Source organism: Lagopus muta, chromosome 19 (assembly GCF_023343835.1).
Source record: "Lagopus muta isolate bLagMut1 chromosome 19, bLagMut1 primary, whole genome shotgun sequence".
NCBI classification, from domain to species: domain Eukaryota; kingdom Metazoa; phylum Chordata; class Aves; order Galliformes; family Phasianidae; genus Lagopus; species Lagopus muta.
The window spans coordinates 7,476,605-7,503,621 of NC_064451.1; the positions used below are offsets into that span (position 1 = coordinate 7,476,605).

Consider the following 27,017-nt stretch of genomic DNA (forward strand, 5'->3'; position numbering starts at 1 on the left):
AATTTACCCCCCCCCCTCCAAAAAAAAAGTGTAAAAATGCTCATTTTGCAAATGTAAAGTCAGTCTTTACAATAAGAAAATGGAATTTGGGAGGCATATCCTGCCTATAGCAAGGTAGAGAGATGTTTGGGCTGTCAGGGTGTTTCTTCTTTTCTTTGTCCTCCTTTCTTTGCCTTTAAAACTCCAAACTGTGCTCTATTCTTTTCCCCCTGCTTTGAAATAGCCACGGAAACCTCTCATATTATTTTTGCCTGTGTTACTGCAGCGCTTGGCCAGGCTGTAAAGGAGGAGTGAATATAAAGCAGCCTTTTGTAAGACGGGTCTCTCCCAGTCCGTCTGTCCTTCCAGGCTGGGCTGTGCGGTATGAGGAAGCTGTCTGATGGCAGCTCCCTTTTCCTGTCCCTAACTGCCTGCTTCACACCCGAACATCCAAGCAGATAAGATTGTGGTTTGTATAAAAAGCCATAAAATGTATAAAAATAACTGACGGAGCCGGGCACGATGGCTGGTGAGTTAAGGATATCTCTCTTTCAGTGCGTTCCAGCAGTCTTTTGTGTTTGCTTAATAGTTTTTTTGGAAGTCAGCTTGGCTGCCTTCTCCTTTCCTGCCGTCCCTGCTGCTTGGCGGCTGCTTTGCCCTGCCTGCACCTTCCCATCCCAACCGGAGTTACGGTGTTGGTGCTCACTCAACAGAGAGGAACGCAGACGCATCGCCCCCAGAGCACTGGCCCCATGGGAGGCAGCAGTTCTAAGGGGGGTCTGGAGAGCTTGAAGCAGAAGGGAAAAACCAAAGCACGCAAATATTCAGTCCCAAAGGGCTGCGGTGCACGGCGGTGATGCTGGCAGCGATGCCATTGCAGTCAGAGCGACTGATGCAGGCAGCTGTAGGGCGTGAGAATAACTGGGAGTCGTTTCTCATCACCACTTCCCCTGGGTGGGTCCGGCTCCCTCGCGCAATTAGCTGTGATCATTATTAAGAGTAGCTGTCGGCTCAGCAAAGCAGCCGCTGTCTGGCGGCTCGCAGCCCCAGACATGAGTCAAGGAAAGCTGGCCCTGACCCCACTACGTGCGTGGGACAGCCGCTGCCTGACCCGGGATGCTCCTGCAAGAGCTCAGCTTTTAACCGTGGTCCACTTTCTGATGCGCTGGCCATGTCCACCCTTGGGTCTTTTTGCTTTTTCCCCTTTGGTTTTATTTCCTCCAAGCTTTGTTTTCTTGTATCTGTTGGAGCGAGTGCCATTGCTGCCTGCAGCAGTGCCTCTCATGCAGCACAGTTCTGTAGGTCCTGCTGGGGCTTTTCCCTCTCTGAAACAAAACCAGGGAAATGTAATAGCCTTGCAGTAAATACTTGGTAGGTTTAATGCTTTCTGTAGTTCTGCCAGTGCCACCTGCTCTCCAGAGTGCCTGTTCCTTGAGGCGGAGAGAAAAACAATCCTAATATCCTCTAAATTCTTGGATTTCAGTGAAATGACAGGTAGCTGATCTGCTTTAGCTGTGTTCTTCCACCCGGTTGGTGAGTTCTTGTTCTCCAAGGTCTCAGCGTTGGCTTTAAGCTGGAAAGGACATGGAAGCAAAGTCATTCCGGGCCTATGGGGTGATGAGTTGCACGGTGTGCACGTAGGGTTCTGTCTGAGCACCACAGCCCCCATCACAGTCTGTTAAGCTCAGGGTTGGGTGAGGTTACATACAATTGCCCATAAGCATAAAACAGCCCGGGAGCTGTTCAGGACCTTAAAGCTGGTGATTAGATGTCCCTTCTGAAAGGACAAGGGTTTCAATTAGGCACCGTGCCGGGGCTGGAGCGGGGTTGGCATAGGAGTGGCTGTTTGAGCATGGCTGGGTTTTTTCATCTTCTCCCTTTCTTTTCATGGTATTGACAATCCATACATGAGATGCTCTAAGGGTGCAGGATGTGAGCATTGTGAATGGGCTTGGGGGTAGGGATGTGGGACTGGGAAGAGAAAAAGGGCTCTGGGCTGCCAGAGTTTGGTGAGGATTCCATGGAAAGTCTTGGGAAGAAATTGGGAATGATTAATGGCTATAACAAACTCAGGCATTTGGAAAGGCAAGAAAATCTTTCATCCGTTATAAATAGGAAAGTATCTGGAATAGCGGATGCGTCTGTTGCCTGTAAAGCACCACTGTGTAAATAATCCATCCTGTGGATGAACGCTGTGTGTGTTGTCTTTGGGAATTAGCTGTGTTATCCCTTAAGCAAAAATGGGCTTTGGTGCGAGCTCTGGCTCTCCATTTGCTCTGTCCACTTCCACAGGTGCTCGGCACCATGCCTGGGGCTGCAGCCACTGCCCAAGGAGTGCTTACATGGGAGTGGGGTGTTGTTGACATTGGGAGGCCGTTAGAACTGAGGCTAATGGAGAAAAATAGCATCTGCTTGGAAGTCAACATTGTATGAATATCTCCCACTCTATTAACAACTTGGGTCCTTGACTGCTGTTTGGGTATTGGCAGAGTGATGGCTTCTTCAGTGGAGCTCTCCAGAATTAGCAAAGCCATCTGGCTTTTGCTCTCTTCTGAGAAACTTTCCTGCCCTCCTCTTTCACTAAGGAGCTGTTGCTAAGCAGCTTGTAATTTGTGTTGCGATGCTACGCTGCAGCCTGTCATAACAGACACCGTGTTGTGTGCAAGCACACAAGAAATGCAACCTCCTTGCTCTGAAAGTTCCTGTTTGTAAGAACCAGCCAGGAGAGGATGCGGTGAGGAAGGGAAACCATCGTCAGTCCTTAAGCAGGGCTTTTGCTTGAAGCCGTGGCTTTTTTTGGGGTTTTGTTTTTTCTTTTTTTTTTCTTGGAGAGGCAACTGTCCCCTTTTCTGTGTGAGATTATTTTTACTGAACAGGGCTCAGAAGAAGCTCCCATCTGAGTGCCAAAAGTCAGGAGGGATCCATTCTTGCAGTGACGTGAGCACAGGAGGGGAAATAGCAGAGGTCTCACAGCAGAACTGCCTGTCTGCTCCTGCTGCCCCCCTCGCACAGGGCGAGGAAGCAAACATCCGTGTTGCCTTTATCCCAACCACCAAGTGTTTGCAGCTGACTCACACAGCTACACGTGAGCCCTTCCCTTCTTTATTTTTGATTCTCTTTTGAGGCAGCTCTCCAACTATTGGCTTCCAGTTTTGTACTGCAACGTGTTCGGAAGCCCAAAGGATGCCCGGCTGGTCCAGTGAGAGCGGTGTGGGATGCAGGTCATGGTGTGACCCCATTGCTGCTATTTGGCTTCTCTGCAGAGCTGTGTTTAAGGGATGGACGCTTGGGCGATGCCGATACGCCGCGTCCTCAGCAGTGAGCCTTCATCCCTGGGCAAGTGCTGATGACAGCTTCTATCAAGCGGAACATCTGGGGCTGGCAGGCTGACTCTGAGACAGGGATTTGGTCCGTTGGAAGCTCGTTGGTGGCTGAGATCTCAGTGCTTTCATCGCAGAGCCATGCTGAACTTCTGCCACTCTTAATGCGGCTGGCTGGGTCTGTGTTTGTGAAACCAGTGAGTTTGTCATAGTAAGACTCGGCAACATCCTGATTGCTTCTAATAATTCAGACTTTTTTGTTTTAATATCACAGCCACATACGGGTTGTGGTGGCCATCTGAGTTGGATGTGGGAGCTTAAAAAGGCTCAGCGAGCAGTAATTATTCTTAAAGATGCTCGCTGTCACTGAGGTGCCTGTGGCAACGCACTAAAACAACAGCCCAAGTAATTATTGCAACAGTCCAAGTAATTATTAGTGCATTGCAGTGGGAGCCCTGAAGAAGCCCAGTACTTCTGGAGCTGCTGCCAATGCCAGATGAAGTCACCGTGCTTCTCCTCGCCAGCTGTTTGTTTTGTTGAACCGCAGCAATTTCTCCAAGTTACTGAAGTTGATGTCATTGGAAGCGATGCGACATTTTTGCACACGTATAGAATAAGTGTTAAAAAATGCTCCTGAAGAGCTTTTCCAGTCTTGTCTGGGAGCTGGCTGGGGAGCTGAGTTCAACTGCCTTGATGGAACTTAATCCATAAAGCAAATGAGTCATCGGGCACCAATGGCTTTACCATAAATGTCAAACAATTTCTTACTGGTTGTGACAGTTAGCACTTACATCTGTTTGGTGGAGGAAAGAAAAAAAAAGAGGAAAAAAAAAGCCTCACAATTTAGAATCATTTTCATCAGCGTGCTGTGCTGCCTCTTCCCCTTTGCAGGAAGTTGTAGGAATAAAGGTCAATGTTTGATTTATTTTCCTTTAGAAACACTGGCTCTTCAGGCAGATGAAATATTGGTTCTTTTCAGAGGAAAAGAAAGAATCTATTTATCTGTGCAGTGCGTGCCCAAGAGAGGCAGGAGTTGGGCTGCAGCATTGGAAGGGCTTCTTGAGCTCTGTGCTACCCAGGTGTCTGTGATTCCCCCACTTGGGGAATCCATCCTCATCCAACCTGGGGATGTTGGGCTCAACGTGGGGCCTGAGGTTGGATTCTCTGTGGCTTGGATACCCCTTTATTTGAAGCTTGGTCTTCAAAATCTCCCCTCCTTGGCTGGTAAATTCTTTAAGCCACCAAGGGAGAGTGTTCCCCCTCTTGCAAAGGCCTCGTGGAAAATCTATGGCTGTTGAATGGATGTGGAAAGGGGGGAGGTTAGCTTTAACTTCATGGCATCTTCATTATCTCTGCTCGTGCTGAAAAAAGCAGATGCTGAAGTAAGAAGGAGAGAGGGCTGGCTGTTGTGTGTAACCACAGCAGGGAGCGAGAACTCGTGCAGAGGAGCAGAGCTGGGGTTGGGGGCAGCTCTCTCTGGGTGATATTTATTAGCAGCAACACTGGAGAGGACACACAAGCAGCAAACCTCCCTGCTTGGCTTGCTCTAGTTAAGGTCACCTTTCTAAATCAAAGAAATGGGGCTCTTGACAGCGGAGCTTTGTGCATCTTCTGTGAAGTTCAGATAGTGGGGCTTTTATTGGGGCCTCAATTAGTCCCTGTTATTGTATTGTATTGAGGGATGAGGTCAGTTGACTGGGAATTTTGCTAACAAGGTTTCGCTCCTGTCTGCTTTTTACGAATGTTAACACGGGGTGCCCACTAGAGCTGTGCACTTGCTGTTAATGAAACAAAGATGAACAGTCCAGCAGCCCTCAAAGCTCTCCTCCTTCCTCTGCCCATGAGCTGCTCGACCCACGTCAGTGCACTTGAGCTCAGATGCTCCCTGGGGCTTTCATTCCTCCAAAATCTGCTGCATCGCTTTTCCTTCTGGTTTTGCACGCTGCTGCCGGAGCACGAGAAGGATGAGCTTTGTTGGACAGGATGATTGATTGGGTTTGAAAAGGAAATGGGAAAATAGGAGGTGTGGTGAGTGATGCTCGTGGAGCACTGTGAGTTTGACAGGAACTCTCTGAGGCAGCTCGTGCTTTGCTGTGGCACACTTTGTGTGCTGGAGTTATTCAGGTGCACGCCGACTTTCTTAAGCTCTCAGCCCGGAGGTAGCAGGAAGCTTCACTTATTTTCCTCAATGGGCCACTGTCATCCCCCAGCACCTTGTGCTGAGTTTGGGCTTTCTCCAGAGCTTGAGTCCAGAGTTTCTGGGACTTGCAGTGATGTCCTTCCATGCTTTGCAATGCCTTGCTCAAGAAGATGCTCAGCTCCCATTCTGCTGCTGGAAGCAGAGTGTGGTTGAGACGAGATTTTTGTCTCACATGTACTTCAGGAGATGCTGTCAGCAGAGGCTAAGAGTGAATTCAGCTACAGCAAATTCTCTCCTGTGTAACCTTTTGCACCGTGTTTAGCCAGCGTGCCTTTCTTTGCTTTATCTCTTCCTCAAGAAAAAGCAACTTTAATTCTGGTCTCTGATAGGATACAGACTATCAGCTCTCCTTGAGGTGTAAATCCCACCTTATCAGGAAAAAAAGCTTTCAGCCTTCCTTCCCTGCCTCTCGGAGACAAAGACCAAGCCTGCTGTAGTGACTGTTTTATTTCAACTTCTTCCAACAGAGCCGAACACTCCTCATAACCTCGTGCAAAATGGGAAGCTTTAAGCACCTTGCTGAGAAGGGCATCAGTGTCTTCACGTGGCTGTCATGGGGGCAGAGGTAGCTGGGCTCCTGTGATCTGATATAGCAGCTGGGAGATTATTCCCAGCAGGAGCTCCAAACAAGTTGTCATGGTCAGGCTTGGCATCCTGCAGTGTTGGGAAGCCTGGGAGCTGCCCTTGGCGTTGGGATGATGTGGTGCAGGTAATCCCGTGGCCCAGCAGGCTGCACTGCAGGTGATGGAGAGCTGGATACGGGGCGCATTCCGTGAGGCAATAATTTGGCTTTATTTATTTAATTTGCTTTCCTATCTTTTCCGAAGCTGCGACCCGTTTTTGGTTCATTTTGTAAAGGTTATTCACAAAGAGCAATAGGCTTAAAGCAGGGCTGAATTTTAGGGCAGTGTGGATGTTCAGAGAGCTCCATGTGCCGTTGGAGGGTGGTCACGGCTGCAGTGCATGCATGGAGTTGAGCCTGACCTCCTGTTTCAAAAATATCCTTTGGTTTTCCACTGGGCTCCGAGACGTTCTGGCCAGGCTCTGCTCTGAGCTTCTGGTTCCTATTATGTGCCCAAGTAGTTGTGCTGTAATGCTCCTTTTTTTTCCCTCCCCCGACGCCTTCAGAGTATTTTTCTATCATTAAAAAAGACTTTTTTTCCCCTAACTAAACCATCAGCTGCAACAATCCAAGCAGTAAAATCTTTCCTTATGCTGCGAGTAAACTGCTTTTGGTGCTATCATTGACTTTGGCTTCCCTCCCTGCAGGGTGACATCCAGCAGTTGCTGATCGTGGCCGACCCCCGGGCAGCCCATGACTACTGTGAGCACTACAGCCCCGACTGTGACACCGCCGTCCCCGACTCTCCACAGTCCCAGGACCCCAACCAGGATGAATACGTGAGTAGGAGCTCGTGGCTGCAGGTGGGGATGCCCTGGGGGCAGTGATATGGGGCTCCGTGCTGTGGTTGCAAAGCTTAGTGTGCTTGTTTCAATCTGAAGGGACCTTTAAAGGCCATGTGTTCACAATCCTTGCAGTGAACAGGGACACCCAAGCCCTGCTTGGGTGCTCAGAGCCCCTCCTATCTGACCTTGTGTGTCTGCAGGGATGGGGCACCACTGCCCCTCTGTGCAACCTGTACCAGTGCTGCACTGCCCTTAAAGGCAAAAACTTCCTCCTCCTATCCAGTCTTTCTCCTGTCCCCCTTTGCTGTAAATCCTTTATAATGCAGTGGCTGAAGCAGAGGTTGATCTTAGGATCCTGCAGTCCTGGTCTCCTACCCACAGGGCTTTCCCTTCTCATCTGTGCTCTTCCAGCGAATGCAGTGCAGGTTTGCTCAAAGCTCAGAACCTTGCAGAGGAAAAATCCTGAGCTGATGGAAGCACTGACCTTCCCAGGCAGACCAAACCCCATCCAAAATGTGCACCTGTTTCTAAAATCCAATTTTAGCTCTTAAACCTGAAAGCAGATTAAGTCCTTTTTTTTTACTGGTACTCCTTTGAAACGACAGGTGTCAAAGGCTGGAGGAGGAATTTTTTTTTGCCTGTACGTTTGCCATTTGAATTTCCTTTTGGCAGAAATGGTCCCAGCTGATCTGTAATGATTTCTCCCGCATGAGCTGCTGGGCTGCACAAGGCAGCTTTTCCTACAGTCAGAGCTTATTTTCTTTAGAAAAAATAAAGGAAAAAAATAATAATAATAAATGGGGTGCCTCCGTATTTCTGCTGCTCAATCGGAAACGTCTGAGTGGGGCTGATTTCCAAAAGACCATCATCTGAATTTGACACATTTAGAAGAGGTCTCAAGCTCAGCTCACAGCAATTAAAGCGTCTGGCACCCTGAGGCACTTCTCAGTGCCTTGGCTGCTGTTCCTGCCCGGTTTGCAGGAGTGCAGTGCCCTCTGCTTTAATCTCAGCTTCTCCCCACTGATCTGCAGTGCTGTTGCTGTGTTCTGGCTCATGCACCTTGGGCTTTGGGTTAAGGAGCTGCTTTGGGGAGCAGAGTGCAGCTTGCAGCAGTGCGGCCCATGGAAGCTGTAACCATGCTGCCAGCGCTGCTGGAGGATAGACTCTGGTGTGATCAAAGTGCATGGTAGTAGGAAAAGAAAGCTCTTCTTCTGGAGCCAGCAGTGCAACAAGGGCTGGCTTGTCTCTGGGCTGTGTTGCTCTGTGTAAGAATAACTCGTCCATGCGACTGCTGCCAGCCGGAGTGATGGGCTGGCAAAGAGATCGGCCGTGCCCGGCTGTAACCAAACGTTTGGTTTGTATTTCATTCTGAAGAATGACTGACGCCTTGTGGAAAACTCTGAAAATATCTGGGTTTTGAAGCCCTCCTGCCTGCGGGTCACGGGCAGATAGGAAATCACAGGCATGCTATTAGGAGAGAAAAGAGCAGCCTGGCTTCTTGGAGTGGTGGTGTGATGCACGTTGCCCTCTGCAGATCTGAGACGTGAGCCAGGAAAGCTCACCAATTGTGTGTTAAAAACAACACAACTATTTTTCTGTTTTGTAGGGTAGCTGAGGGTGACCACATTCCTGCTGTGAGTAGCTTTGCTCTCTTTGCTAAGGCAGAAGTTGCCCCTGGGCTGAGAGATTAGCGGGGACCTGAAAGCACAGAGCAGCCCAAACTCAGGCTCCTGGTGTTGCAGAAGAAGTACGAGAGGAAGGGAAACTGCCATGGTCACTCCACAGCAGAAATGTAGTGCTGCATGGACCACTGGCGTGAAGGCAATCTACAGAGGGCTGCTGGGCATCCACTGGGTGCCACCAGCTGATGTTCTGCTGCTTGTATTCTCTCTGCAGTATACCGATGGGGAGGGAGAAGGGGACACCTACTACTACGAGTACCCCTACTATGAAGATGTTGACGAAGCTGTAAAGCCTGAAGCACCCACCACCAAACCTGCACCTCCAGGAGTGGCTGCTGGAGAGAGACCCGAAACCAAGCAGGTACCCACGTGAGGTCCTGGTTGATAAATGGAAGCTGTGAACTGGGGAGTGGAGGGCGATGCAGAACATCTGTTTTGTTCCACCTGTTGTGGTGGTTTTCATATATGCTAGTTTGCTTTTTATTTTCCACACTAGGACTATCCTTCCCCCACTCCATCCCCTGAAGCAGGGGATCCCAGCAGGCAGACCAAAGGATCTGCACCCGTGGACGACCCCCTGGTGGATGAGTACAACTATGAAACCATCAACGAGGAGTACTTCACACCTCTGCCCTATGAAGACATCAACTACAACGAGGAAGTAGACCCCCAGGGAGGGCTCACTGAAAATGCCGTGGAAGCAGAGCTCCCCACGAGTACCGTCATCACCTACAATGAGACTGATGTAATTTAATGAGTCTTTTTCCTTTCATTTGAATATATATATATTTTATCTCTATTATTTCTTAGCCCTGAGCAAAGGAGATGCGATGATCCATACGATAAACCTGCAGGTGGCTCGGGCAGCTCTGTGAGAGGAAGTGTCAGGGTGTGGGATATTTTTATTTTGTCATTCTTACTGAATGGCACTTCCACATTTTTCAGATTGAAACATAAAAAAAACCCCAACCAAACGGCTTCAACACTGGGACAAACCCTCATATTTGAGTCATTCCATTTGCCCACGGAAGCCCTCTGTCTTGTTGCAGATCTACTGACAGTGGAATCGGCCCAGATTCCACAGCTGATACTCTTTGGAGCGGTTGCGTTTTTGGTTCCCCACATTTAATGTCACCATGTCACACTTGAGACTGCTCTGCCCTTAAGGCTTGCCCAGTTTTTTGTTTTTGTTGGTCTCATCCTCTGATGAGACTGAAATGAGCTGTCATGCAGCTGTGTCGCATAGCTCGCCAGGCAAGGAAATAACTTTCTAGTTGATGAGGCAACTTTGTCGTTACCCAGGAGCATCAGCATGGGGAGCTGATGGTAGGATGAGGTTTCCTGGGGTGGGATTTGGCAGTGCTCTGTGGTTCTTCCTTGAGCAGAGTAGGAGTGAGCGATGGGACCGTGAAACTCAAGGCTTGCTGGGAGATGTCAGAGAGTGGCAAAAAAAGAAAGCAGAAGCTGGCCAAGATAATTGGAGCTGGGCCTGAAAGCGTGAATTAAAAGGTGTCAGGGAAAGTGTCCAAGGAAGAGCTGAAGAGTGAGGGGTGTTGAGCCCAGACGGATGGGATGGAGCTGTTGGGAGAAGGCTGAGTGGAGTGGAGAGATGCTCAGGGGGAAAGAAAAGCACTCCAGCAGATGGATGGACCGAGCGCCAGCCTGAGGGAACCAAAGGATGGGAAATGTTTCTGTTTCCTGACGTTGATCCAGAAATTTTTTGGCCAAACTTGTGCTTTCTAATAGGGAGGGATTAAAGATTGGATAGGATGATCTTAAAAAAAAAAAATAATAAAATAAAAAAATTTGGAAGTGGAAATAAGAGGCTTAAGGGCCTCTTTAAATTGTTAGGAAAATCAAATAGAAAAGGAGCAAAGCTCAGGTAGGGAAATACTGGGCAAAGCTTTCCTGTGTGAAAACTCAGCCTGCTCTCCCAAAGCATCACAGGGCATCCTGAGGCTGCCCACCTCCAGCAGCTCAGAGGTGCATGTAAATGGGAAAGGCCGTGGCACTGCTTGGGGGTGGGAGTCTGCTCCACTTCATCCACTGAATCCTGCAGTGATGCCCAGCTGCATAGGTTCCCCTGCACTGAGGGCTGATGCAGTGTGACAGAGCCCCAAAAGGTGCACGTAGCCAAGGGGATGAGGGTTTGCACCGCAGGGTGGGAGCTGGGAGCCCCACCTGCAGCCATGAGCTCCTGGTGAAGCTGAATGCTTTCATCCAGCAGCAGAGCAGTCTGAGCTGTGTGGATGTGAGGATGTCACTGCTGAGTTCACCTGTCTGGATTTTGGGCAGACTGTTATTCCTATGGTTGGAATTCTAAGGGACTTGGAGATACAGGAGACTGGAGGAGAGGTTTTGGAGGCAGGCTTAGGCTGTTTACTTTCCTGGGCTTGAGTTTGCTTACAGCTAATGACTCTGTGATAAATGTCAGCGGAGCAATGCTGAGATTTAGTAGGCAGCAATACTCCTGTGAACATGAGGAGCTGGGGACAGATATATTCTGTTCATCGCCTGCTATTCATCAAGCAGTTTGCTTTGCTTGTCCGGATGCACACATACAAAGCTGCATCGCTTTCTTGAAAAGGAAGGCTAAAAGATGATTTAAATGAGGTTGTTATCAGCCATGGAGCATAGCAGTACTTTGCACAATGATTTTTTTGACCTCCTCTTTTCTTTTTGCACTGTGTTCTGAATTCAGGCTGCTTTTGTTCTTTCTCTTTTCGAAGCACCTGAAGATCTCAGCACAGAGAGCTTTCCTTCTGCTCTGCCCTCTAATCCAGGATGTTATCTTCTTCCAAGCAAATTGATTTGGGGATATCAAAACATCAAAAGAGGCATTTCTGATGTTCGTGTCACGAAATGCAATTTGAGGAAGTTTGCTGTGTTCTCTCTAAAAGCTTTGTAGGGAGATGAACAAGCTTGAAGGTTTCAAAGTGCAAACGCAGATAAAAAGAGTTTTAACAGGATAGCAGAGGTGTGACAGCACCTGATCCGTTTGCACGGTGCAAAGGAAAACTAATGCAAAGCTTTCCCAGCTTTCTAATCAGGAACCATCATCAAGTGGTTTAGAAAGGAGTAGTTTAGAATCATTTTATATTTCATATTTTATCAAAGTCAAAAAATGGATCTGGGAGCAACTTGGATCTGTTAGCTGTGTGCTGCCAAATATTTGTTTCAGAAACACATAAGGACTACATCTGAGATGTCAGTGTCTGGCCTTATCCAGACTTTGGGTTAAGAATCATTCCTAGAAGATTTCTTGTGAAATATTGGCAAAGAAATTCACTTTTGAGGCTCTCTGCTCCATACCTTGAATGTTGCTGTAATCAGACATAACCATTTCCCAAATGGCCACAGCATAGCAAGGGAACGGGGAGAGATGCGGGTTGTTGGGAACTGCTTTGTAGCAGAGCTGTGGAATTCAGTGATGCTCTTTTGGATTTTGCCTCTGTCCCCACGTTTTCAATGCTCTGGTTCAGGAAAATATGAGATGGAATGACTTGTCACGAGTTCTCCTTGCTGATTAAATGATGAAAGTGGGCAGAAGTAGGAAGCGCGCTGCCTTCTAATGAGGCTTCTTTAAATCCTCCTGCATGCAGATACAGATGCTCATGCTCATGGATTCTGAGCAGTTCTGGCACAGAAACAAGGTCTGCAAATGATGGTGGCATTTAAGTGATTTTGAATTCATAGCAGTGAAGAGATAATCTCTCTGGGAAGCACTGGAAGTAATTCAATTTATGGACCATTTTGTTCATTAACAAGAAGGGAAGGAAACAAAATGATTATCAGAACATTTCCTTCCTTATAGTGCCCCTCCAACTGAAGGAGAGAAGTGGCTGCAGAGAGGGCAGGGAGGTGGACATAAGGAAGGAAACTGTGATGCATGTCTGGTGTCTCTGTACTGCAGCATCTGTTGCTGTGAAGATGCGGAAAGGATTTTAGCTGTTAATGCATCAGATTTGTAAAATCTGCCCCTGCTTTTTGGAAAAGCAGGGTGGACTTGGATCGCAGACAAAACAAACAGGAGGGCTTTGTATAAACAAACTGGGATTTTTCCACATTTCCTCCTGTAATTTGCTTCTCACAGCGGCGCGTTGCATTTTTTGACTGGGATGGTGAGATGGGATTTATTCATTTACTTGGTGCTTGTTAATCCGATGGCTTCAATATTCAGGCTGTGGAAGGCGAGCAGGAAAATTCAGTTCCACATTTCTCAAAGCCTCTGAAGTCTGTGGGGATGTCCCAGCACAAACCCCTGCTTTGTGCTGCTTTGTTTGCCTCACTCAGACCGTTGCGCTTTCACTGTTATTTTATGCTTGGGGGGAGGGTTGGTGCTGCTGGGGAAGGCCAGAATTGTGTGAAGATCCTTCCATTCTTCTTGCCTTCCTTTGGGGGAGGCTCTTGGAGGTTACTTAAAACTTGGAGACCTTAAAACTTCAGAACTAAACTTTTCTTGTGCTTTCTATTGACAACCATTAGCATGAGGCTGCTTCCCTCCCCAAACCCCTCGGTCCCCTCCTGGGCTTTCAGCATTGCACAACCTGCAGAGATTTGCAGCCTGACGTATTGCTGCTCTCACTTCCAGGCTACTCAAGGAGGAGACAACCTGGATAAAGACTTTACTGAGGAAACGATAAAAGAATATGATGGGAATTACTACTATTATGACAGAACAGTGTCTCCTGACATTGGGCCTGGGATGCCTGCCAACCAGGACACCATCTATGAAGGGGTGAGGGAGTTTTTTTTCCTATCAAATGCACGCTTCAGAAACTATTTTCTTCCTCCACAGCTCAAGACGAGCAATGCAAAAGGTGGGGATCCCATCCCACTTGGGTTCATCCACCCAAGAGGCAATGTTTGCCATGCCATCAACGTCTCCTTGCTCCATTTGTGCTGTGCAGAGATATCGTGGCATTGCCTCCTGTTCCTGCTCGAGACTGTTGGTTCAGGTGATGCTCTCTCTGACTGCTTGTCTTTGTTCTGTTCCATTCTGTTCTGCTGCAGATTGGAGGCCCACGGGGTGAGAAGGGGCAGAAGGGCGAGCCTGCCATAATAGAGCCGGTAAGCACAACTTCTCTGCGTTCTCTATGGTGTGGTGCTCCTGGTAATACAGCTGAGAAGAAAATTTCCCATTACTTGGTCCATTTTAATATAAAATACCGTAATTATTTCCTTTTAAGACAATTCACAGAGCAGCTTAAATTAGGAAGGAAGTGCTCAATTTCCCATGACATCTCATTTGCTATAGCGCAACCCCAGACCTTCCAAAATGGAAGTGCCTGGCAGAGGAGAGGCCATTCCCCATCTCTATAGGGATTTTGGAGGTCCCACAATGCTACTCCTGCAGCCTGGGGCCAGACCACACTCTGACCCAAAACCTCTGCTTGGGGATGGCTTTAATGGTGCAGCCAATGGGTTTGTCTCTGTGCAAATAAAGGGCACAGATTGCTCCATTGCCTGCTCCCAGGTCCCAGCAGCTTCCAGAAAAGCCCTGTGTTGTCCCAGGGGGAGCATCAGTGCTTTCCTTCTTTACAGTTCCACTCTGACCCATTCCTGTTTTGCTTTCTAAGGAATGGTTATAAACTGTGCAATCTACACAAAAGGTGGGTGCCCAGCAGAGCATCCCATAGGTGCAGATAGAGCCAGGGCTCCCCGATGCTGCTCACATGCCCTCAGCAGGACCAAGGGGTTGTTGGCACATGTCTGTGTCCCTGTTGAGGTGCTGGGGTGCTCCTGGGGCTGGGAGCAGGGCTTGACATTGCTGTACTCGCCTTGCCAGCCACATTTCCAAAGGGCCAAGCTGCACACCAGCAGCTCAGTTAGCCCAGTTCCTCTTGGCAGAGAGCCCAAGCAGTGCCCAGGGAAGCAGTTGTACTTCCCATTACCCACAGTCCATTCTTTTCTCTTCCAATTCTTCCTCCATTTCCTTCTCAAGGAGACATTGCCGATGCTGGCAGAGTGAGGAGCTGGGGGCAGCAGTTGGGCTTCACAGGCCTCCATCACTGCCTTATGAAAGCATTTCTGACCCTTCCCTTCTGGGTCCTGCTCTCACTCTGCAGACAAAGGCAAGGAGCGAACGCTTTGCTGAACCATGCAGCAACATGGAGAAGGCAGCTTCAGCAGCCCACCCTGGGCCGGAACTAATCTGAAACGTTACAAAATAATGGTTAAGTTTAATCATCCTGAAAGAATTTGGCCGCCTTTGCTATTTCAAAACACTGGAGCACGTATAGCTTTTGCCAGAGAGTAAACAAGACCAAATGCCGCTGTGTTCCTATCCGTTCAGTTCCTCTTTAACAGAGAGAAATTCACTTCTGCTGCGTTCTTTATCTGGTTTTCGATCAGAGCTGCAGCAGAGGGGTGAAAAGAAAAACCGAAGGCGGGTTTCTGCTGAATTCTCTCATCTTTGCCTTCGAGCTGCCTGTCTTTCAATCCTTGCTCTGTGCTGACGCTCGCTGGAAGCAGCAGGGCAGCACAGGCTGCTCGGGGTTGTGGTCGGGATGCTGGGACCCCCGTGGTCCAGCTGTGGGGGTGACAGGCTGCCTTTCCCTGCTTTGGGCCAGAGTCAGGTGCTCACAGCTGCCTTCAGGGAGGGTTTGATCAGCTTTTGCACAGCTCCTCTCTGTGCTGTGGCCAGTTTTTGTGCTTTTTCTGCAGTGTGAGCCTCACTTGTGGGTGGCGACGGGGTGTTGAGGGGAGTGACATCCCTTCTTCCCCTGGATGGCCCCAAACATGTGCTCTGCTTGCCGCCCCCAAGGCAGTCCCCTATGGTGGCATGCCCCCACAGCCTCCCATATCCCCACTGCTGATGAGCGGTCGTGTAAACAGCAGTGATCTCTTACCGAGGAGAATCTCCAGATGTCCCTAAAGCTGGAGCTCAACATAAACCAACTGATAAATATGGGAAGATGCCAAGGATGTTTGCATCGTGAATGGGCTAATTAACCCAGGCTGTGCATAGGAGCATCCTGCAGCCGGCCGTGGGAAGCAGAGCTCAGCCCCGTGCATGCTCAGGCCATAGTAACCCTGGTGGCATCCCCAGAAAGTTCTGGGAGGGACTGATGTGGGCTTGGGGCTCTCTGCATCAGCCTGGAGACACTGTTAGCACAGGGGAGGGGAAGGGTTGGTGTTGGGTTCTGTATTGGAGGCTGCAACACACCAGTGTGCCATCGTTTGTCTCAGTGGGGATGGGCTCTGTGGTCCCTATGTGGGGAGATGCTTGCTGATAGCTCCGGGTGTCATTGTGGGTGTCATTGCTGGGGGATCAGGATCACCTGCCCCATCCTGGTAGCCCTCAACAGCAAGGAGCTCATATTTAGTGTGGGTTGAAAGAGTATTGTGTAGGGATTACATCCAATTCCCAGCCAGAGGAGAGCAATGCCGCCATGGTTGGCAGTGAAATTACTTCTAGAAAGCGTTTGTCTGCTTGAATGGGAGATTTCTCTGTGGCCTCTTACATAGCCATGAAGGGGAAGAACAACCAAATAAATAAGTGAACAGAAACAGCTCAATTCCACTGAGTATGGGCTAGACCTGATTTAAAGTTAGGACAAAATATTTAGATGAAAAGGAATGGAATAACATAATTCTGCTGTTTTGCCTGCACAGTCATTTCCTGGGTACACAGAGTAAATCACAGTGTGCAGCCTGCTAGGAAAGTAATTTCAAAAAAAAACCCAAAACCCTTGCAGTTTGCTTATTAACTTTCTATTGTTTTTTTTCTCCAAGCTGCTGGGTCTCAGAGACTGCTGCTTCCCAAAAAGGAGCTCTTCTCCCCGTCTCCATAGCTGAGTTTTGCCCTTTAGTGAGGGGAGGAAGGCAGTGAGCAGGAAGGCAGCCCCATGCTGGGGTGAGGGGCTGTTTCTCCATGCCCTGCATGATCCAAATAAATGATATTTGGCTTTGATGATGTCACTGAGGGAGTGTGGAAGCTAGCAGCAAGGCCTGGGCTGTTTAAGGATGGAGAAAGCATTGGGTTTGCAGCCCTGAAGTTGGGTTGGCTTTGAGGATGTGCCTTGCTAATCGCTGTTATTCCTTTCTCCTGTTTAGGGTATGCTTGTGGAAGGCCCCCCTGGTCCCGAAGGCCCTGCAGTAAGTGGTGTTGGGGTTACACCTTGCAGCTTGGTGGAGCTGGATGCATGCATTGCGGGGGGCTGATGCCTGCACAGGGCTCAGCACACAGCTGGTCCCAGGCTCTATTGCTTCCACATGCCGTGTGTGTGCGTATAAATGCTTTGGGGTTGGTTTTTCTGGAGTCAAAATAAACAGAAAGCCCTATTTCTTTTCCTCCTCTTTGCATGAATGTTACAAATAATAACACATTTCCATTCAGTGGCTTTTTTTTTTTTCTCCCTGTCTTTTCTATGCTAGGGCCTTCCAGGACCTCCAGGACCAACTGGACCTGTGGGCTTAATGGGAGATCCTGGGGAGAGAGTGAGTATCCCTGTTCTTCTCCTGTTTGGCTGATGCCTTTCATCAGTTTGTGTGTTCAGAAGGGGACAGCACTGGAGTCCTGCATGCTGCTGGTTGCGCAAGGCATTTGATAGCAATCCCCTCTGAATCTTTGGTTTTAATGCCTCAAAATCTTCAAAGTCCTTTCCAAACCAAGCCTTCAATGATTCTATGATGATACTGTGATAAGATCAGGCAAAGAGATTGCCAGTCCTAAAGGGTGCTTGTACTGTGGTGAAGGTAACCTTTGCATCCAGGGACGAACAGCTGGGGACCACAACTTTGAGTCTTCACTACAGCAGTGGGTTGGGCTTGCTTGCATCCCAGCACAACCCCTGGGGTCACTCCACCATCCTTGCTGTGTTCCTTCCACCTTTTTTGTGTCCCAGACTGCCCCTGTTGGGAGGATTGCTCTGTGCAGCATCTCACCTTTGCACTGGATGAGTTATTGAACTGAACCAGCAAGCACTAGAGAGTGACTGATGTGATTTAGCAATGCTGTGCCTGAGCACTTGTGCATTTGCTTTTGACCTAACTTCAGCTTGGTTTTGGAGGAGCACCAGCGCATCCCCCTTGGTGCAGCCAACCTCTTGTATAGATAAATTCATTGATTTCAGCAAGTTTGCATGAGCAAAGCAAATGGAGCTTGATATCTGTTTCGATACCTTGATGCATTTTTACGTTGAGTGCAGTCACATATGCCTTCAGAATAGCTGCTAGGACATTGCTGTTCTATTTGGGGCATGTCTTCCTGCCCAGGACGCTGTGTGCATGATCTTCTCTTTGAGAGGTTCTATGTTTTCTCCCATCAGCAGTGAATGAGACTTGTTTTGACTTGGAACAGCACAGATTTCTGTAGAGAGTGGTTAAAAGAGAAAGTGAGGCGTGTTGGGAAAGCCTGGATTATCTTCACACTGAGCAAAACCAGCTCTAGGGTGGCTGGGCAGCAGCACTGAGATGAGCATCCAGGGCAGCGTTGGGCTCGGGGGCTGCTGGGAGCAGTTTTAGTGGGCATCAGAAATTCACCTAAAAATAAAAGCAGCCCTAAGGACTGGGCTGTTGGTGGGCTTGAGGCATCCAGCAGTCCTGTTGGCCAAAAGGGCAAAAGCAACCCTGCAGATGGGGGTCTGAAGGTAATCTGGGACCTTTATTTCCAGTATTTCTCTGGGAAAGCACAGCAGCTCTCAGTTCCCAGTGTGATGGTCAGGGCTTGAGCATGTTTTCCTGGCACCATGGCATCTTCTGCTGCTTTAGCAGCTGCTTTTGGGATAAGGAAATGTGTCCCATTTGTCCCTGCAACCTGGTTGGGAAAGGATGGGGAGACCCAGACCCACTATATCTGCATGGCTTCCCGTTCCTCTGACAGATTCCCTTGGATTTTGTTGAGTTCTGTCCATGCAGAGTGGGAAGGTCTGCACAGACAACGGATGTTGTGTTGTTCTGGTGTGTCTTAGCACAGCTAATTGCTGCAGCTCTCTATTAAGGATTCGTGTTGAGGCATTGTTGTTTATCTCTTCTTTTCACTTAATTTTCAATTTTAATTGCATAACCTAAGACCCGGAATGAACAAGAGAGAATTTGCTCCATTACAGAGAATGAGAACAAGATTTCTACATGACAAAGGAGCTCAGTGCAGACTCATTTTTAATGTTTATGTGATCCTGGAGACTTGCTGTGGCCTCCTCTGAAGTCAATGTCAAATGTGCATCAAACCTTTGGATTTTATTGCTTCTTGCACCAGCCATGTCCCCCATCCTGGAAGTGGCTGATCACCTTTCCACTCCAGGATGGATGCATCGCAGCGTGTGAACACCAATTGGGCAGAACACTGAAGTATTTCTCCCTTAGTCCTTCATATCTGGGCTCCCTGCACTGAGCAGGGGCTGAGCCGCCGTGCCACAGAAGCCTTTTTGTGGACTGGTTATCCCCCCCCCACCCTCTTCCACCCTCAGCTTTTAAAGCCCAACTCTGATCCCTTGCAGGAAATGCTTGGGGTCGCTCTGAAAAAGCATTCTTGAGTTTCTTTTCTATCCCTCGTCCCTCCCAGCACCACCCTTTCACCCTTCCTCTCCCACCCATCAAAGTGCATCTCCATCCCACGCATTGCTGACCCACACTGGAGGTCTCTCTTTTGGTTTTCAGGTGTATTTGAGGAGATAGTTTAGGTGTTGGTGTCTTTTTGTGGCAATGTGGCTGACTTGAGCCCTGGTCTTTTAATTAAAGCTCTTTGTTGCAGTGCTGGTCTCTGGGGATTTGGCTGCAGTTTACCTGCTACTACACTCCTGCAACCCCCCCCAGTGTGCTTCTGTAAAGCCCCCCACCTCATTTACGCCCCAGGTGTATTTATTGGTTTTTGATGGAACAGTAATAACATTTCTTGTGCTTGTGACATGACTGAGAACGAGGGGCCCTGACGGAGCTCCATTGATCGGTGTCTGCGAGCTCAGAAAGTCAATATGCAGCGGTGGGCTGAGCCACTGCTCACAGAAGTTAGTTTAACCCATGAATCACTGCACAGAGGTTGGCTTAACACATGGGATGCCGCTCAGAGGTTGGCTGTGTGCTGTCCAACTTGCTCTTCTACTACTTTGTTACTCTTCTTTGGCTCCTAGCAGTTCATTTGTGTTATGAGATGGATGCTGACCGTGCTGATGAGGGGGCTGATACCTCTGTCAGTTGTCCATGCATGTGCAGGCATTGCCTGGCCTGGACATTTCCAGGCTCCACGCAAAGCCCATCAGCAGCATCACGCTGTCCCTGATGTTACTGTTACACACCTTGAAATAAAAGGCTCAATTCGCATTCAAGCACAGTGTGCACATCTTGCTTTTGCTAAGTGTCCAGAACAGAACATAATACGACATATTGCACATAGAGAAGCAATGAATTTGCAAAGCCAGGAGCTGCAACTGTATTAAAAACACTCTCTTCAATTAGAGCAGCTCCTCTTTAATTTGTTTATTATTAACCCTGCCTGTCGCTCATGAATTTACATGGCGCTTATATGCGTATAGTGAGGAATATTGCATCTGATAGACTTTATATTTGCAATCAGACAGGTGTACTGAATTAATATAACAGCAATATTCAGCTATGTTAATATTGGCCAACACTCATTTAGCTCTGTTTTATTCATTATGTTGGTTGGTTCATTTATCCCTGTAATTTTACAGCATGAAGAAGCGCTTGTGACACCAGTATAGCTGCAGCCAGCCTGTTTGTGGGAGGAGTGATGTGAGGGGGTCTTTCCAGTAGTGGAAAGAAAGGAATGTGGAGTATTCCAGAATGGAATGAAGAAACTGGGAGAAAAATATGCTTTTTGTTTTTTTGGTTTTTTTGGGCAAGGTGCTCTACAGCACTGGAACAGACCACAGCTTGGTCACTGACCCTGCTGTGTTGGTAACTGGGGGGGGTGTCTGGGTGCTGCTGGGCTCCTGTCAGCCTCTGGCTCTGAGCAAAGGTTGGTCTCAGTGCCTGTGTTGTATTTCCCAAGACCACGCAGTCCTTGTGTCCCAGTGGACTCATCTCCATTGAGGACAGTTTTGCATCCCAGAAGTGTAATAGGGTCCCTAATGCCCTCTGTGAGGTTCTAAAAGTCTTGAAACTTTCAGTTCCTGTGTCAGACTGCTTTGCTCAGAATGCCCTGAATGCTCTGCTCGTGTAATTCTCTGGCCAGGACCAAAAATGGGAGGAGAATATTCTGTGAGGGTGACTTAAAGCTCAAAACTGGACTATTAAGGGCCCATGGTCCGTGCTGCTGGGCACTGCTCTGAAGGCCACTGTCTGTCACTGTCTCCTACTCAAGGAGCTAGATAACAAATGCAGTAAGATTTCAGCTAAAGCATTCCTTTGAAATACTGCATCAGTTTTTACGTTCAGCATGGCATTGTAGAGCACTGCACCAAATGAAAGCTGAAGTCCCCATTCTTGGTTGCTATATATCAGCAGATCTCTATTTATGTAATGAGAGCGACACAGATTTTTACACCGACTGAGAGTCTGGCATGCTGCGTTTCTCAAAGGCATTCTAAGGCCTCTGCAAGCCAGCCTGAATTGCAATTTACAAAGTGCTTTATGGTCTGGATTTCCATCCTTTCCATTGCCCTCCACTGCTCTGCACCGCATGGAGAAGACCTCACACACCCGACCTGGAACAAAACGAGGCATTGATGCAGAAAACTGTTTCCAACCGTTTGTTGGGCAGAGCACACAAGGAGAGATAAACAACCCCATTCCTGATCCATCCTCTGTGGGACCAGCGCCGAGAGGGAGGAAAGTTTATTATATAAAGGTGAACCTGGCCTAAATTATTTATGTGCTGTGCTGCAGCAGATGGGACTGCCCTCTGCACCTCATCGGTGGAGTCAGGGATGCTGGTGTCAGCCAGGCTAAGAAAACAGCACCAATACAACATCACGAGCATGTCTTGAGAAATGGATGGGCCAGCATGTTACACAGCTCCCTTTGGTGCTGAGGGAGCTGCTGAGTGCTGTGCTGATCAATCACCAGCTGCAGTGCTGGGCTGTTATTCTGGGCTGGCTTTGGTGCTGGCTGCCCTGTAATTGTGGTGCAGGACACAGAAATAGCCCCATGGGGTGGAGTAACAATGGCTCTCATTCCCCAGAGCTGGGCTCTAATTTAGGGCTTGGTGCTTTTGGGTTCCTTTTTAAGAGGGAGGTGACAAAGGAGATGTTAGGTTAAATAAGATGTGGAAGGAATGGAAGAGGAGGGAATGAGGAGATGTGAGGTGAAGTCCTGTGCTCCTGCAGAAATGGGGAGCTGCGTGGCTGAGACACCACGTGGGGGAAGGTGATGTGCTTCCATTCCCCAGCATATCTTGAGACCTCAGCCCAAACCAGGGAGGGTCTGATGAGATGAGTTAGACACCCTTCTAGAAATAGACTCAATGAGCACCCAGGTCCATCCACAGGACAATGGGGCAAGCATAATGCTTAGACTAATCTCATTAAAAATGCTCTGCTTTATAGATTTTGTACTGTTTTCTCTCCCTCTCCCATCCTCGTCCACCTTTCTTTGCCTTGTCTGGTGAGCGTGAAGCTTCTCCTGTGTCCTTGCTGTGTATCCACACAGATGTGGGATTTGGGGCAGGGTTTTTATTTTCCCTTTCATTTGGTGTCTGTACAGGCTTGAGGGTTTGGGGCAAGTTGAACAGAGTTAGAACTAATGTAGATGTTTGTTGCTTGCTCTTCCAAGAGTGCTGGTTCCCCAAAGATGAATTTATTATTGGTGTTTACTGAGCAGGGCAGTGCCTAAGCCCTCAAACCTGAGCTGTTGGTCAGGTAATCCTGCCTGCCTTGCCATGAAATGAGCACCAGGGCTCCTCTGGGCCTCCCTGGGATGAGATCAAATCATGCTTGTCTTCAGCTCCTCAAGCTGATGTGAAAATTGCAATTATTGCATGTGCATTGGGTGGTTGGGTGTCCTCCTACTCTTCTGTAGGGTTATGGATGGATGTGCAAATTTGGGTTAGCCTAAACTTCTTGCCAAGTACGCAGCTGGGAGTGCAAATAATCTGTGGGCTGTCATAGGAAAATTGGCCATATTTGGTTATTTATAGCTTCATCAATACATCTTTTACTGCATACTTGTTTCTTCAGTGCAAGTTAAAGACACTCAGCTGATGTTAATCAGCACAGCTCCATTCAGGCCCTTGGAGTTTTGCTGATTTATGGCTGCTGACAGGATCACTCCGTTGTAGACAGAAGTGGTCTCATAGGATGAAAAAAGGCAGAGGAGAGAAAAACGGAATGACTCAGGTGACTGAACATGTATGGAAATGTATTTATTTTCCACTGTTTCTATTTCACTGACTTGAGTTATGAAGTCTCATATACCTTTTTAGCAGATTTTAACAGACCCAACTAACCTTTGATTCCATTGATTCGGAACATGGTAGAGGCTTTTATTGTTCACTTGAACATTGCTTATGGCAGATACAGAAAACAAGGGAGCCAGCATGTAAGAAGAGGGAATTGCTAAGAAAAACCATGTGTGCCTACAGATGTACTTCCACAGAGTTTGCCAGACCATCAGGATGCCAGCATGCTCGGTGTGAGCTGTCGAGATAGGGAGCCCTTTGTGTTGTGACATATGTCTGTACAGCCACAGCCACTTGTGCATGGACATGACTAAGACGATGCTACAGAAGTTTATTTTTATTTCTCCTTCTGACAGGGACCTCCTGGCCGCCCAGGTCTTCCAGGAGCAGATGGTTTACCAGGACCACCAGGGACAATGCTTATGTTGCCTGTAAGTATAAATGAAGCAAAAAAAAAGCAGCACTAAAATGAGCTTTGCTTCTTGGCTTCGCTGCTGCCGAGAGCCTGTTTTTGCAGAAGTCCCCTGTACACCAAGGGCACATTTTCTCTTGTGCAAAAGACGGATTTGGATCATTTCCCTTACAAATTTACATTTTGCAAAGCGCTGGCACATTTTCACAGGTCAGAAGCTCAGGGCAGGTGAACTGCAATTTCTGAAAGCAATGAATAACCATCATTGCTTAGGCCTTGGCATAGTGTAGGAGAGTGAAAGTCATGAGGAAGCAACTGAAGACACCTCCAATGGCCAAATTTTTTTTGCAGAACCCTGCGTTTAGGGTGAGGAACCTCTAAGGCGTCTTCATAGCAGGTACTGAAGCTGTAAGCACCTGAATTAACTGCTCTGTTTTGGTGAGCAGTGGTTAATTTGTATGTCCTTTTCCCTTACACGAAGCTAACAAGCACCAAGTCAGCCTTCTTGGTCCTGGGACACAAAAAACGAGCGGTTATATTTTGTGTCTGCTTTGATGTGAGGTTTCCCTGAGGAAACCAGCTGTTGGAAATAAGTGGCTAGGTACCAAAGGGAAAGAGCCTTGAGTGAAAAACCGCAGCACTCTTGTACAGGCTCCAAATGGTGGGGTGATATGCATGTAGGATGCTGGCAGGGTGCCGAGCAGAGCCCAGGCCAAGCGCTCGACACGGAGCTCAGCTGGCCATTACAATGCATTTGTTGGCCCCGATGGTAAGCAACCTTAGGCCTATAAATTGTTTCTTTGAACCTGTTTGCCAAGTTTGCGTGGTCGTACACCTAGTGCCAAGCAGGCACGGCGCTGAGGTGAAGCAGAGGTGAAGGAGCCGTCCAAGGAGGTTCTGTGCTCTGCAGTCCCTCCTGCAAAGCCCTAAGGACGCGTGCAGCTAAGGCAGGAGGAGGATGTGTGTCCCAGAGGGTGGGTTTGTAGCCCTTGGGGGTGGAAGAGGCAGAAGAAAACAGTAAACTCTTTCCCTTTCAAGTTCAGGAAAATAAAAAGCTAATGCTTTCTGCTTCAGAAGTCCTCTGTGTGCTGAGGGGTTGTGGTTTTGAGCGTTGGGGCAAGTTCTGTTCTCTGAAGTATGTGGCCACACGTGGGAAATGCAGCCTCCGTCCCATAGCAAGCAGATGCACTGTGTGGAGATGCAGTGGGAAATGCAGCCCAGCATCCTGACCTCCTGGCCAACATCATCTGCATAGGCCTGGGAGAACTGTGCTGTTCATTTGGAGCTGTGCTGTGTGAGGTCCTTACAGTGCAAAGCCCACGAGCCCTCCTGTGGTTTGCACTGCTTTGAACCAGCAGAATTTGCTGCATGGGTGCGTTGGTGAGAAACAGCTGGGTGACCTGAGAGTACCACACTTAATGGGGCAGCAAGAAGGATAGCGGTGGGATTGGATCAGTCATGCTGAACAGAGCTGTGCAGGAGCAACGCTTGCATGTAGTGGCAGCATCCAGTGACCTGCTCTCTGCCTTGTTCCCACCAGTTCCGCTTCAGTGGAGGAGGAGATGCTGGCTCCAAAGGACCTATGGTCTCTGCACAGGAGGCCCAAGCCCAGGCCATCCTACAGCAGGCGAGGGTAAGTGAGGGAAAGGGGGGATCTCTTGCAGCCCATTGAAGTGAAGGACCAGAGTACATTTGACAGAGCATTTGTCTGCATGCTTTCATCATCTGTGCTGGTAGCAGCCACTCAGTCCATGTCTGAGATGGGACGGCCACATGGCTTGAGGTGGTGATGCCTGCGTGGCTTGGGCTTAAACCTCGGTCTTTCGTTGCCTGCAGAGCTTTCTGTTGATGCCAGGAGCCATAGCAGTCCCTACTGTAGCATTCACTGCTTCTGCTGACAGTTTTGAGAGTCTATATGAAAAGCTGTGGTATATGCTGTAGGGGATTTCTTTCTTTCGTTTTTTTCCAGCAAACCTCACTCAATAATTGAATGTATGTCACAGATGTAAGCTGTTCCCAGCCCCATGAATCTCAGCAGGCAGCTCACAATTTCCTTTCATGCGTTCATTTGAAAATGCATGATGAATATCCATGCAACTTTTTTTTTTCTCCCCTCAGATGACCTTACTGATTGATGATCAAATAATCCCCTGCAATGTTTGTTATTTAAGCTGGCTGGTGAAACGAGATCGGCTGTGCACGTTCCCAGTACGATTCCTGTTCTGTGGCTGGATGAGTTTGTCAGCATATCAGGCTGTACATACTCATCTCTTCAAAATAAGACTTCGTTTCTAGCTGGTACAACTTTGAATCTTCCCTTTCATGCGTGCTTCTCTGAGGTTACTTTTGATCATTAGCTTGTTCAAAGCAGAAAAGCAGCTGGCACAATTACAGCTGAAAGCATCATGTAGGCACCCCACCATAAGCACATTGCTGCTGTCTTTATCCCAGTCCTGTCCAGGCTGTGAGCAGCCAAGGGGAAAATTCATGACGGTTTAGGCAGGCTGTAAGCAGAGAGATGCAGCCCTGGGTGCTTTGCTCCTCTTCTAACCAAATGCAGTCACTCAGGGCTTCCCTGCGCTCTTCTGCCCTGGATGCAGTCAGCCTGCTGTTCTGAGCAGCTTGCGTTCACTTCAGCTGCTGAAATGGGCTGTAAAACCAATCCCTTTCACCTCTGAGTGGAATAAAGTCCATTGGAATCACCACCAGCAGGATGACACATGCCCCTTTCAGGTTTATAACGAGGACTTGAGCTCAGCCAGGGCTATTTTGCTTTCCATCCAGCTCTGCTTTATCTGAGGAGTTCAATTTTTCACATGTTCAGGCAGAGCACAGGGCCCTGACGCCACCAGCCACTGCATTTTCCTATCCATTAACCTTCCTCTGAGAGCAATATTGGTGTATTATGATTCTTGTGCTACCTCGTCACTCTTAATTTCCAGGCTGCCTGCAGTTTTTTCACCAGTATTTATTTTGCTGGGAAATGGAGTTTTTGAGCAGACAAATTTTTCATGGGAAGCATCTTCTTCCTCAGACCCCCTTTTTTTTGGTGTTCTTCTTGGCTTGTTTTCTGCCTTACAAAAGCAGTGACAGATTGGAAAAAACAAAGTACCCCCCAACACACACAGACAGAGAAAAGTCTCTTTTCTCTGTTTTATTTTGCTTTCCATTTTGGGATAAAGGTCTTCTTAAAAAAAAAAAGAACAGCCCAAATCCTGAGTGAGCTGGAGGCTGTGGAAGAGAAGCTGAATATTTCTACAAAGAAAAGGATCCATTTCTTGGCTAACATCAACCCATCATCAGACGAGTTCAGCTGAAATCCCTGATACCAGGAATAGGGAAATAAAAGGCATTTCAAAGGGGGAAATGATAGGCTGTGGTAGAGATGAGAAAGGAGTCCTGCAGGGGAAGTTCATCTCCTTCCTCTTTTCTTTTTTTTTTTTGAGCATGTTGTTAATTGCATTGTTAGCTTGATTTATTCCCTGAAATTTGGCTTTCTGTAGTCACCGAGCCTTGACCGAGCCAGCAGTGCTTCAGAGCAGCTCCCTTGTAAAGGAGAGTTGTGAAATGGTGCCTCATAATCCCATGTTTTTGCAATGTTTAAACACTTTCAAGTTCAATCATGGGTAGATTTTAATTGCCAGGGCGCACAGACAATTACAACTCTTATAAAGTGATGAATTATCATGAGAGCACACTGTCCAGTGATGCTACAAAG

At 48.2% G+C, this 27,017-nt stretch overlaps 1 protein-coding gene across 2 annotated transcripts in view; it reads left to right on the forward strand.

The window, feature by feature from the left end:
- COL5A1 (collagen type V alpha 1 chain) overlaps nucleotides 1–27,017 on the forward strand; it is a 127,352-nt gene that overhangs the window by 46,853 nt on the left and 53,482 nt on the right. For both annotated transcript variants that reach the window (XM_048966446.1, XM_048966447.1), the window contains exons 5-13: nucleotides 6,769–6,900; nucleotides 8,803–8,949; nucleotides 9,085–9,333; nucleotides 13,180–13,326; nucleotides 13,602–13,658; nucleotides 16,647–16,688; nucleotides 16,968–17,030; nucleotides 23,244–23,318; nucleotides 24,840–24,932. In XM_048966446.1, the coding sequence (XP_048822403.1) occupies nucleotides 6,769–6,900; nucleotides 8,803–8,949; nucleotides 9,085–9,333; nucleotides 13,180–13,326; nucleotides 13,602–13,658; nucleotides 16,647–16,688; nucleotides 16,968–17,030; nucleotides 23,244–23,318; nucleotides 24,840–24,932 (1,005 nt within the window). The remainder of the gene's footprint in view (nucleotides 1–6,768; nucleotides 6,901–8,802; nucleotides 8,950–9,084; nucleotides 9,334–13,179; nucleotides 13,327–13,601; nucleotides 13,659–16,646; nucleotides 16,689–16,967; nucleotides 17,031–23,243; nucleotides 23,319–24,839; nucleotides 24,933–27,017) is intronic.